This window comes from Triturus cristatus, chromosome 3_2 (genome assembly GCF_964204655.1).
Source record: "Triturus cristatus chromosome 3_2, aTriCri1.1, whole genome shotgun sequence".
Lineage (NCBI taxonomy): Eukaryota > Metazoa > Chordata > Amphibia > Caudata > Salamandridae > Triturus > Triturus cristatus.
In genome coordinates this window covers 882,796,351-882,809,648 of record NC_140584.1, presented here as the reverse complement: position 1 = coordinate 882,809,648, position 13,298 = coordinate 882,796,351, and the positions used below count along the sequence as shown (strand labels likewise).

At 42.9% G+C, this 13,298-nt stretch overlaps 1 protein-coding gene across 2 annotated transcripts in view; it reads left to right on the top strand.

Annotated features, from left to right (window-relative positions):
• Positions 1–13,298, top strand: part of LOC146858379 (uncharacterized) — a 316,534-nt gene that overhangs the window by 144,527 nt on the left and 158,709 nt on the right. For both annotated transcript variants that reach the window (XM_085646913.1, XM_085646912.1), the window contains exon 2: positions 6,220–6,585. In XM_085646913.1, coding sequence (XP_085503039.1) covers positions 6,220–6,585 — 366 coding nt within the window. The remainder of the gene's footprint in view (positions 1–6,219; positions 6,586–13,298) is intronic.

Here is a 13,298-nt window from a genome sequence, read left to right as displayed (position 1 = left end):
TGAAGAGTAGCACCTGGGGGCAAAGGAAAAGCATCAAGCTGACATTTCAGAGCTTGACTATAAATGGAGGGGCTTTCACAATAGCCTTGGGGTGCGCGCTTGAACCGGAAACTTCGGCCTCCTAGAGAGAAACCAAAAATATCCCTACTCTCTTCGGCGATGGGAATGCTGAAGAAAGCATTTTTCAGATCAATAACAGAAAACCAAGCCGCTGAGGCAGGTATCATAGTTAACAAGGCAGTAATATCTGGGACAACAGGAAACTGTGGTACAACAATTTTATTGACTTCCCGAAGATCAATCACAAAACGATAAACAGGAGGCTGAGAAGGATCAGTGCGTTTAAGAACAGGAAGAATAGGACTATTGCATACATTTCCTCTCGTTTCCTCAATTACACCCTTCCGAATCAAATCATGAATGATATCCAAAAGCGCTCTTTCACCTTCATTGGAAATTCTGTATTGAGGAATGCGTGGCAATTTAGCATTGGGCTTGAGAGTAACAACATAAGGCGGGATCTCAAGACTACCAACATCATTTGGACCCGTAGCCCAGAGCGTTGCAGGAAGAGAGAGCAATTCAGGTGGGAATTGATCTTTAGACAAATACATTGAAGAAGTCAATTTCTGCCCCAAAGTAAGATGCACACCAGAAGGAGAACAATATATCGTTGCATGCAATCTTTTCAATAAATCCAAACCCAACAGATTCTCGCCGCAACCAGCTGTTAAAAGAAGAGGAGCTTCCAAATCATAAGGGCCAATTGAGATAGGCAGAGGACTAGAGACCGGGTTACGAACTGGGGCGCCAGAAAATCCTACTGATACATTCGTTGAGCCAGACAAAGGTGCCCCAGGGAGTTTAGAGTGAATGATAGAACTTCTCATCGCACCAGTATCTAAAAGAAATGGCTCTGAAACACCCATTGTAGTGACATTAACATAAGGTCCACTCTGATCTACTGGAATCGATACAACTCCCTCACTTTGTCTATGGCTGTCCTAGTTAGCGTGAAGGCTTTCATTTTCACCTTCAACATGATAATCATCATTGTAATACTGGGTAGACTGAGTATTTTGTTGATCAAAGTAGTTCGTGGAATTTGGAGGGGGAAGGGAACGCTGTTCTTGGGTCAACGCACCTCGACCTCTACCCCTGGGCGCTAATTGATAAATACCACGACCTCGTGGAGCAGATAGTCCTCCATTACGCTGTAATAAAACCGGGCAACTATTCTTGAAATGACCCTCCTCTCTACAATAGGCACATTGGTTAGGACCTAATAAAGGTCGCGGAATAAAAGGCTCAGGCTTTTGATACACCCTCTGAAACTGTGGAGGCTGTTGAAACTGGCGCTGAGCAGGACGAGGAGGATAAGCCTGTTGCAGAAGAACCTTCGTTTTTAATTCTTTAGTCTTTTTCTCTTGCTTGTCTTTTTCCTCTTTATCCCTGTTCTCATAATATTGAACAGTAGCCAATATCTGAGCAGAAGAGGAAACAGCCCATGAATTCTCGGAGTCTTTCAACTTATGTGACAGCTCGGGAAGTAAATTAAATACGAATTTATCTACAAACAATCGCTGTCCACCCTCCGTAGTCATATCCTGACCACTGTGATCAATAAACGTCTCCTCAAAACGAGTGAAGAAATCAGAGACACTCTCATCTTTCTTCTGCTTACACGCAGTTAGTTTATCCCAATTAACTCGCAAGGCGGGCATCATCGTTTTCATTAAAGTAATAATCCTACCAGGGAGTTCTGAAATCAAAACATCAGGCTTAGCACCACCCACTTGAGCTCTATCCGCGGCAATTATAGCAGCCCAATCACCACCTAATGCTTGGGCGTGATCCTCTCTACGAATCCGAGCCCATAATGCTTGTGGGACTACATTTCCCATCAACATATCAATATCGGCTAAATTCATAATACAGGCATCAACAGTCTGAGACAACTCTTTATAATAACCAGCAGGGTTTTTACGGGGATCTGGTAGAGACTGTTTAAGAGCTAAAACTTCAGATCTTTTCCAGGGGACATGTACCCATATACGCTGGAAGTGCGCGGGAACAGCTGGATTAGCACCTGCTGCTGCAACCGCTTCTCTCCACACTGGAGGAACCTCTCTCATGGGATAATGTTTGGATGTCAGCCTAACAGCAGGGTCAGAATCAAAAAAAGTCTGCGAGGAAAATAGGGACCTAAAAGTGACAAGTGTCTTTACGGCGTCCTTAATCTTAGAACCCACAATGAGTCCCTTATCGAAATTACTCTGAACATCTAACAAACCCTGAGGAACTGAACCCAAATCCATATCCTCCCATCCTTTAACAAGAGTGTCACACATAACATTAAAAACATATCTCTGCGTGGGCGCTTCCCACTGGTGAAAGGTGGCCATGATATCATTCACACTATACTGGGGACCCTTCTCGATCCATTTGTGAGCGAGAGAGTCCAATATTACCCGTTCGTCGGAAGCTGGAAGCTGACTACGAGACTGTCTTTGGGGAAAAACCGGAGACATATTATGGGCCATATGTAGGAAGCCCAATACCGGTTGGTAATGGCTGATTTTCGGTAAAAATCCCGTTACCGACCGGTATTCAGGCTTTTGGTATGTAGAGGGCACATTTCAGGATTCGGTAATTTACCGAATCGGTAATTTTACCGATTCGGTAAATACCGAATCCTGAAATGAGATGTAGGGGGAGTGTGTGGGTGTTGTGTGGATTCGTTATTTACCACCAACTAAAAGTTGGTGGTAAATGACGAATGTCTTTGAAAAAGCATTTTTTCGCACTTAGAAGTGTGCAATGTGGCAGACATACATGCCCTTAGGGCATGTATGTGTGCCACATGTGCACACATGCAGGAATCAGGGGTGCAACAGGGTGTCACTGTGACACCCTGCCACCCTTGATTGTGCTCCCCCATTACCGAATCGGTATTTACCGATTCGGTAATAGTAACTGGCTTCCCATTGATTCCTATGGGCCTCCTGGCCCATAGGAATCAATGGGAAGCCAGTTACCATTTCCGAATCGGTAAATACCGATTCTAAAATACCGACCCATTCCGAATCGGTAAATATTACCGATGAATTACCTACATAGCATTTACCACTTCATAAATACCGAATCGGTAAAATTCGGTATTTATGAAGTGGTAAATGTTAGGCCACCTACATATGGCCCTAAGAGTCTCAAAGAAAGGAGACAGAAAATCAGAGACAGTATCTGTGATTCGTTTGCGCACAGTGGGAGAATTAGACATAAGGACAGGGGACAAGGTATTAGGTGAACTAACAGAAGAATTAACAGTTATAAAGGGAGCCGAAGGCAAAGGAGATTGATGTTCAGGAGACGAAGGCAAAGAAGTCGGTGGCGGAAGAGGTGGGGGTGGCACTACCGGAAGGGGCAAATGCGGAAGAGCCGGAGCAGGCGGAGGCGCAACTAAAGGCTGAACTGGTTGTAACAATGGGGGTGCATTAGCACCTTGGACATAGGGAGGAGGCAATCTCAATAAGTGAGACATCAAAGGATCTTCCTCCGGATCCTTACTTTTATCAGAAGGGGAAATAGGTAACACCGGATAGCCATACGATGCTGTCTCTCTGAAATTTCCATTTCTTGATTAATCTCATTATCTTTAAACTGCTGGGCAGCCTGTATAATCGTCATACTTTGTGTTCTCTTATCTCTTTTTGCCTGTTTAATTTCTCTCTGTTTGGCTTCCTTGCGCCAGAGGCGGAAAGAGTCAAACATTGCCGGCCGGGCTTTTCTTTTAAACAAAATTGCTTCCAAATTATCTAATATGTCAGGCTCAAAGCTACCATTCTGTGGCCACTGCAGAACACCATCGTTCTTTGTGTATCGGATCCATGCCTCATTAAAGGCAATGGGGCAACACCATGTTTAGAATGAAGCTCATAAGTGGGAGTTCCAACCGGAGGAATTGGACAAGAGTCCTCCAGCCGGGAATCCCTTTCACAACCAAAACAACAAAACTTTCTAAACTTACTCAGACCAGGCATCGTTATTTCACTGGACTGTTCACAAACATCAAGGGGTTAAATCAAATAATATAGCACAAACTGTACTCACCCCTCGGCTTCGGCTTTTGCAATAGCCGAATCAAAGACCCAAATCAAACAAAATAGTGGGAGCTACCCACCAATACTTAACTAAGAGTCTTCTTACGCCAACAGAGGCCTGTCTAACGTCTCGCGATACCATACATCACCAAAAAGGGGGCCAAAGCAAGGCAGCAGTCAGGGCAGCAGTCGTCAGCAGCCGTCAGGAAGGAGAAACCGCGCTGAAAAAGACCTTCGGACCACTTTGACATGCAGGGGTCGCTTGACGTGGTTCGCGATTCCTCCAGAATTTTCTTGCGGGGTTCCTCACGACCTTCAGGCAAAACCGCTACCTCTGAAGCCGCCTCATAGAGGGCACCATTTGAAGAACCAGGCGCAGGGTACGCCTTAATCTCCTGAGTTCACCTGCTTTGTTGAACAGAGACACAGGACACTCTGTTGAGCGTAGAAGATCAGGTTTATTAGCTGCAGCTAAGTACAGTTGTCCCAGAAGTACACCTGGTATGTTCTTAGGAGACTGCCCCTTTACTCCATGGCGCACAATCTTTTATAGCACATAGATTCACCAAGAACACACCCAATGCATACATGTTTAGCCAATGGGAAGAGTTTAAAAACAAGATATAACCAATGAGAAAAGTTTGAAAACAAGATATCAAGTAACCCAACAAAAAAAACCTCTCTTACAACTGTTTTTGTCACTCCTCCCCACAAAGTTAATTAATGGTTGGGTCTACAACTCAACTTGCAGGTGGCAGGACACATTTGTATGCTTTGGAGGACAGTTGTGAAACGAGAGAATACAAGTAGAGAATAGCGAAGGCCAGAAGATAAGATAAAGTCAGGAAAGAATGGTGCAAACCAACAGATAGTTGAAACAGGGATCAGTCGGACCAGACGGGGATTAGTGGACTCAGCCAGTCCCTGACATCAGTCTTGTAAACAGAGGCAGGAGGTTATTTTGACACGTCGCAGTGAGATCAGCAGAAAAAAACTTCGTTCATTGTGCTGCCTGAGTGAGGGCAACATAAAATGGCGGTGGAAGACAAAATGGTGGCTGAATATAAGCGAGATCGAAAATCGAAATTCCTCACAGCCCAGGAAATGTGGCGGTCAACTCCATTTAAAGCCTCTTCTGCTCCTGGGGTCAGCATAGAGAAAGAAGGGAATGGGTGCAATCTCTCTTATCTAGAGCTGTTACCTACCTCTTCAGAGCCCAGGGGACTGGAATCCTTTGCTTCCTGTCCTCCTAACTCCAGAAAGTAAGTCAGTCAGATGGTGGTATCTCAGTGAAGGGAGATGAACAGATACAAAATGGGCAGGCAGATTTCTCAGACAGCATGAGAGTATGGGTATGGGTAAAATATGCAAATATTAGGAATTATCAAAATTGTTAAGTGTATAGAAGTGATTTATACATGAAATAATGTGTGATACAAGATCGCTCTGTCCCAGTTTTTTTACTGAAGAATTTAATCAATGACAACCTGGTAACCAAGCTGATAACAATGTGATTCATGTGTTGATTGACTAGGCAGAGGGAGTTTTAATCAATCAAACTCATTACAGCTGTTAGAAACGAGAGGTTCAAGTCATCCCATATGAACGTCCTTACAGCGCAAAGAGCTCCACCAAGCGCTAGGCACCTTGTGGATGAGGTGCTTCAAACAGGCTTTGTAGATTTAGGAGAAGCTTAACACTGGCTTTTGAACACTCTGAATGATCTTATTGTGATAGCAGGAGGTATGGAGAAAAAAATAAACTCCTCCTTGGAACAGGGTGGCCTGAGATAACTTCAAATATCAATAAAATGGAAAGAGGGATTACAGCATAGCCGGAAAAGATATTTGAAAAAAGGTAAATAATGAAACGATGCCCAGAGCCTCGCTTAAAGACACCAAGGGTTGATTATGGTGTGGATGGAGGAGGGTCAGTGATGCGCGTTGGATTGGTGTCTTGCCGGGTAGGATAGCTTTTAGTGGGCCTGCTCCACAAATTTGCTACACTTTCCCTAAGATGCATTCTCTACTATTGCTCCTTAGTTTGTCCTTTAGGCCCATTTACTTATGTATACTTAGTAGCCTTATGTAATGCACCCTCTTGTTTTACGTTTCTGCAGCTGATGGATGCCGCTCTGGAACCGTTGTGAAACAGGCAACGATTGAAGCGTCTGTTGGCTCCCCTGTTGAACTTCCTTGTTCCTTCGATCTGAAGGGCTACCAGAATGGAGTCCCCAATAACACGGCGGTGATCTGGAAAAGAAGAGAAGAGCTGCTGGTGGAAGTTACCATCCCAAACTTAAAGCCAAAATTTTGGGGAGACTGGAGTCGCCGCATTGATGTGTTGTCAAAAAATGGAAGCGTCCCCATTCTCATAAAAATACTCCAACTGGACGATGTGGGGAATTTCAGCTGTAACCTTTATGAAGGAACGAACTGCCTTATTGAGACTTGGCTGATCGGTCTAACGGATGGAGCCTTGAGTGGTAAGTGAATGAGGACTTTCTATACTAGGATTTACACCGCTGATTCCCTGTGTCACGATTTGTGTCACAGAGGAGGGATAATGGTATTTTTGTTGTTGTTAAGAAGTCCTTGCTGATGCATTGGAGTAGTGGATCCCACAAATAAACAGCAGTCTGAGGCAACTACAACAAGGGTCCAATGTCCTCAAATACCTACCCTCTGTGCAGCAAGGAACGCCCCTACAAGTGAATCCCTTGACATGGTGGAAGGTAATAGACAGTGTGGAGTAGAACTAATAACAGCAACGAATAAAACTTTCGCAGGACAATTTTGCAAAGCAAAAAAGAGATTATATTTACAAACACAGACTTGTAAAAAGAGGGGGTAGTTCTTTGAATCAGGTTTCAATAAAGAGAGGAAAGTCAGGATCTGGAAATTGCGCATAAAAAGTAAATATGTTCCACATAGTATTTTCGTTCTTAGGAATCTTGCTACCAGGGCCAGTTTACGAGGCTTTGTAAGTTTAAATGCAGGAGTTTAGGGCTCTGATTGTGATTGGCTCTGGGAATATCCTTCCCCAATACTGTATAACATATAACCAAGCCTTGGGTGCTTTGACTGGTTCGAGTGCCTCCAGGGACGGAAAAAAACAACGATGGTGAACCTGGGATTATCTTGAGACCAATCCTGGTCACAGCTACTGCTCTAGAGGGGAAATGCAGGCCTCAGCTATTATGGCTGTGCTGGCACCAGTAGAACGGGTTCAAGTCTCACATGTATTTGTTTGTTTTGGGTGTCTTAAAAACCTACAGAAATTATAGTGAAAAGGGTACAATTTCATGCACTGAAATGCGAAATCGTACCAACATCGGAAGGTAGAGCGATGAATATCTTAATCTTTTGTTTAACACAGGTAATGCTCATGCGTCAATATACCACATCTGGAGCGTCAATAAAACCAACAATTTGTATCTCAAACATTCATCTGTATCAGCCGTAAGGAGTCCAGAAATGTGAGGAGAATGTCATAGTATTGATAGTTTACACTCTAGGGGTCTAATTCTGAGTTGTTCAAAATATTCAGACCAATGCTTAAGCTCCTGTTTATGCATGGGCCGGAATTACGAGTATGTAGGTATTTAATGCATCCTATAGTTATCAGATGCATTTAATAACTCAGCCTTTGTTAAATATTGGCAGGTCAATCCTGCCAAAATTTAACAGGAGAAAACAAACTTTTTTTATTGTATCATGCGTAATTTGGTGTGTTAAACACCAAAATACGCATGTTATTCCACCTTAACTCATGATAAGAGTTATTTATTGCACCTGATAAATAATGTACCCTGTGGTATATGGGGACTACTTAGTATGGTTTTATTGTCGCCCTCACTCAGCCAATTGAAATTCATTTGAATGAAGTAACCTAAGGAGGACTTCGTACTTTATAGATGAAACCCTTCATCTGTTTCATGACCTATGCAGGCTCACCCAGTCAACACAGGTAATTGCGTAGACAGGAAGTCTGGATCACAGTTCTCCAGAACCTAGCTTCTGTTATCTCTTCCTAAACGAGCAACCATTCTACCTGTGGGGTTTTCATTTATCCAGCCCTTTCCTTCACTTTTTATAGCTTGCCTACCATGGGAATCACTGAAGAATTTTGTGAACTTTGAACCCCCAGGTTCTTTCTCGAGTCAGTTTCATATAAGATGGCTAATGTTAGGTTGACATAGTTCTTACTGTAGAGTTAAATACTGGGATTAAGTGTAATGTAATGCAGCTGAGATAGATCATAGATCATCCTTCTGAATTAATAGTATTGTCCTCAGGCGATCATTCGACATTCATCAGATGCCACAGCAGTTCCCTCCTCTACAGTATGTGTCTTCTGGTGTTGAGAACCCTAAACCCCAGGACCAAGAGTTTATCGAGTTTGATTTCCAGGCATTGCCAATCCCTTCTTCTAGATGGGATGCATTAACATATTTGCTTACACCCCTGTTCCTGTAAAACTTTCGCCACACATGGATATACAGGTGAAACCCTGCTACCTACATTCCTAACCTTGCCTCTTTCAACACCTTATTTAGGAAGGAAAAGGCGACCCAGGTCCACAAAACCATCTGCATATGAGTCACAGCCTCCTTTAAAGTCCCACTTGTTCTCGGTAATCAGCGAGTCCTTATGTGTGCTTTCCGGGCATCATCTGGTAAATTGAGAAATCTTGCACCCCCAGTGAAACAATCAAAATGACAGGCAGACGGTCCTTCGGAAAGATAACCATGCATTTTTCATAACTGACAGCCTAGGCTGCTGTGTTGCAATCAGATCTTGCAGCACACAAAGTAAAATTCCGATTTTTTGCAGACTTTAAACTTCTGTGTATGTATTTCATTTGCAAACCTCAGCACAGGGTACAAGGTAGACCCTGTAACATTGAAAGAACATATTTCTTTCAAACATCACAGAATGTTCCACAGGTGAAGAAATCTGCGCTTGCATCTTCTTGAATTCGGCTCTCACAGCAGGTGCACTTTCTTGTTATCACCCATGTTCCCACAACAGTACAAGAAAGACTTTGCAGCGGAGGTGACAGTAAATGGAACAAGAACCAATGCAAATAAAAGAAAGCATCTATTGTTTCAATTTAAGTCAAATAAATCACCAAAAACGGTTTATGGTCAAATACCTAATTGATGCCAAATATCTGGCGCCATACCATCAAGAATAAAATGCTATTCACATCTAATTATTGTAATTTGCAGGTATAACTTTACAAGAAATATAGCTAAAAATGTGGGTGCGCATTTTCCATGTTCCTATTTCCAGACCCATTGGTCAATCTTACAGTAGTACTTTTTCTGGCATCTTCATTCCTAATAGATTTAAAAACCCTGTCTGGGCATAAACTAAAGTAATTTCACCCCATGGGTGCCATGCGCAACTTCCAGTACATGGCCAATGCACTGCATGGTTCTAAGCCACTGCGAGAATCCCTCATTCTAAATACTGTCTCCGCTCCTTCCGACTGCAATTAACTATGTGACAACCTGAAAATACTTTTCTTGGTGTCTGATCCTTTACTAACACCACATGTACTCCAGGTATTGCCCACTGTCTTACGGCGTAGCTAGACCTTTTGCTGCCCGTGGTGATTCTTGCGTTCGCCGCCTGCGATGGCCGCAGGTAAGAGCAGGGGGGGGAAGAGGGGGCCGCCGCCCCCAAAACTCGTGCCGTCCGGGGTGACCGCCCCCCCCCCCTTTTTCTACGCCACTGGCCCCACTGGCGCATCTTCAATAAGCAGGGAATAGCCTCAGTTTTTGAAGACCACTAAGTATGGGATCCTGATGGTTCACCTGACTACTAGTTACAATAGGGTCCCCCTCTCAAGCTCCAGATCTATTGGGGTAAAGGATAAGTTCACCCGACACATCATCTATCACCAGAAGCCTGGTGTCTGTTTCTAGAGGAAGCCTTAGGGAGGCCTCTGGCAAAGGCTTAAACTCAAGCACTACCTCTGGGATTAATTATACAAAAGGACACAGAAAGGGACATAGCTCATCACTTAAAACCCCTCTTAGCTTGCAGACAGGGATGCCGCATGATTGCTCCTGTCATGTATTCACCTAAACTTCAGCTCCACGTTCCATTGATAATATGATAGAATTCCTGAGCTCTGATTAGCACTAGGAAATTCTTGATAAATATACACATGCCTTCCAATAGGACAGATACATCCTGATAAAAGTACTCACAATGAACAGTCTTCTAATGTTACCTTGAAACCTTTTAAGACCAAGTAAAATTAGAGCTGCAATGGATTCAGTGCACAGACTTTGCTGCCAGACAATTATTCTTTGTAAATATGTAGAGGATAAACTGCTTGAGAATTGCAGAAGATAAAATAAATAGGTGCTTTAGGGCTACGTCCATGCCTGGTGAGGTTGTATGAGTAAGCTGAGAGGGGGCTCTTTGGTTACCATATCTGTGACTAGTGGGTAACTCTACCACAACTCACTGAACGGCCAATGGCCACATAGTCACATAAGGCCATGCAGGCTACATATTGCAATATGGAGACACTGTGTAGCTAAGTAATTAATATCCATTTGATAATTTTCTAGGATGAACTGTGGGCTCGGTGTACCCCATAAATCCTTACACCTCTAAAGTCACCTCAATAAAACGTCCACAGGTGGCTAGATCAGAGACAGTGTTAATTATCAATATCATGGGACAATGTGTCCCAGAGACAAGGTACAAAATCAGCATTTCAATAAATACTGAGTTCTAGGGCAGAATCGGAAATTCATGAACATTTATTACAAAAATTCAAAAGGTACTATACAGGATAATTAAAGTGCAGATGCCAAAAGAAGCTGTCAGTACAGAACAATACAGAATAATAGGTAACATCAAAAATAGTCTAAGTCCCAAATGTGCAGCAAAATCAGGAAGAAATTGGACGCATCCCTAGTAGCAAAGGGAAGTCATCTGGCTCACCCCCAAACCTGAGGGTTTATTTAAGAAATTTGCCCATGCACAAGCATGAAATGTGCATATTCATTATGTGTCACCAAAAGAAATACATTTTCAACTAATCAGGATGTTGGATTAAAAAGCGTCATACTGCCTTAACACCTAAGAATTATCCACTACAGGAATATTGATACTGCCCCCTCTGACCTAATATAATAGGGAGGTGTCAGAACAATCTAGTTACATGTACACCAGTGAACCATTGTGAATGAATGCAACACAGTGAGCAGGTGCAAGAACCTTGGAGGAAAGATATAATACTGAGCCCATATTAGAGAATCTTTTTTTAGAACAGTGTCAGTCGGAAATAAACAAACATGATTTGCTGGACTATGTGCAGTAGAAATAATAAACAGGAATGCATCATAATGAGACATCCATTTTGAATAAGATAGCACCGAGGCCTAGCTGAGGCCTAGTTAGCATAATGCAGGATAATGCACTTCAACAGGTCATTTCAAAATTGTTGCAAAAGCAGCAGCATCATATTGTTGTGTAGTTCCTATAAACCTATATAGGATCTGCGCATTTAGACAACATATGCTGTGGGATTGGTGTTCTGACTGGTTCCAGACACCCCCACCGGGTATGTTAGCCTGTATACCAGCTAGCTCACAGTGCCACTAGAAACACCTCTTACCAAGGAGAGAATCGTTTTTGGCAACTATCGAACATGACAACTCTGTCCCATCAGGGATCGTGGAACCAGTACAGTACTTTTCGCTTAGTCACTCGTGCTCACTTTGTCACAGAGAGATACACAGAATAAAGGGTTGTGATGTTTTTCAATAAGCATTTATTGAACCAGCGCCATTCTAGTTTAAAATAGGTGTGCTGAAACAATCATTAGACAGAAACAGATATAAATGATTATAAGCACCAACAGAGTAAAAGGATGGTAGATTTCTACCATAGCGCTAAAACAATGAATACAGGCAGGTATATAAATACATGACAGTAAAATACGCACTCCTACAATGCGACCCTAACTAGATGTACCTAGGTGTACCTAGCAGGTATGTAGGTGTAAAGCGAAGAATCCCTCTACCATTGCAAGCTGGAATGTCTGCATGCAGGAACCACAGCTTCTCGCGGGGTGTCCATCTCGAGACCAAGATGGAGGTCCCACAGTCACTCACTTCAGGTAATGGGGTTGACTTTTTCCATTTTAGTCTCTCTTTTATGTTTAGGAAGAAAGAGCCCAGACAGCTATAAGATACAGACAAGTTGAAAGAGGATAATTTAGGAAGATAAAGAGACAGATACGGTTTTAGAGTGAGGTAAAGAGATATGTAGATCTAGAGATAGGTGGATGTAAGTGTATGGGGGAGGTATAGGGATGCATTGAATTACGAGTTAGAGAATGAGTTAGCATGGAAAGAAAGGTGATTTACAGAGAATTTGAGGCAGACACTGAATAGGATGAAGTAGTGAGAATAGTATTAGAGAGGTACAAATTACAGCGGCAGTGATGTAGAGAGAGAGGGGCAATTGAAAAGTGTTATGGAAAGACTTCGAGTAAAGAGAGCAAAAAGGCAGAGAGAAAGGAAGAGAAGCATGAAGGAAGAAAAGAGAGATGTGGTAGAAGTTAGGTAAAGAACACGAGGTGTGGTTGATACAGTGGTAGAGAGAGGATAAGATAGAAAGGGTGAAACAGACAGGTGAGGTAGAAAAATGTATAAAGAAAGCGGTAGAGGGAGATGGGGTACAGAAGAGTTAAAACAGAGAAAGATGTGCAGAGAGAAATGAGTGGAGGTAATGATAGAGGGGAAACTGATAAGTACAGAGAAAAAGAGGTAGTGGGAAAGGAGTAAGGAAGTGAGAGAGGTGAGGTATGGGGAACAGAGGTAGAAAGAGAGAGGTGAGAAAGAGAGGTTGAGTAAAGAGAGATGAGGCATTGAGAGTGATGTGATGGAGAGAGTAGTGAGGTAGAAAGAAGGTTGAGTAAGAGGTGGAGAAATAAGGTATACAGAGGTTGTGATAAATATGTCAGTTAAACGCAGACTTTATGTAGAGAAACAGATACAATAAATGGTAGGGAGATGCTTGGAGGTGAGGTGGAAACAGTAGTGCGGTGCAGAGAGAGAGGGGTTAGGTAGAGATATAAAGGCAGGCACAGATAGTGGTACACAGAGTTGAGGTTGTGAAAGAGAAGTCAAAGCAAGGTAGGGACAGGCACATTGAGAAGGAA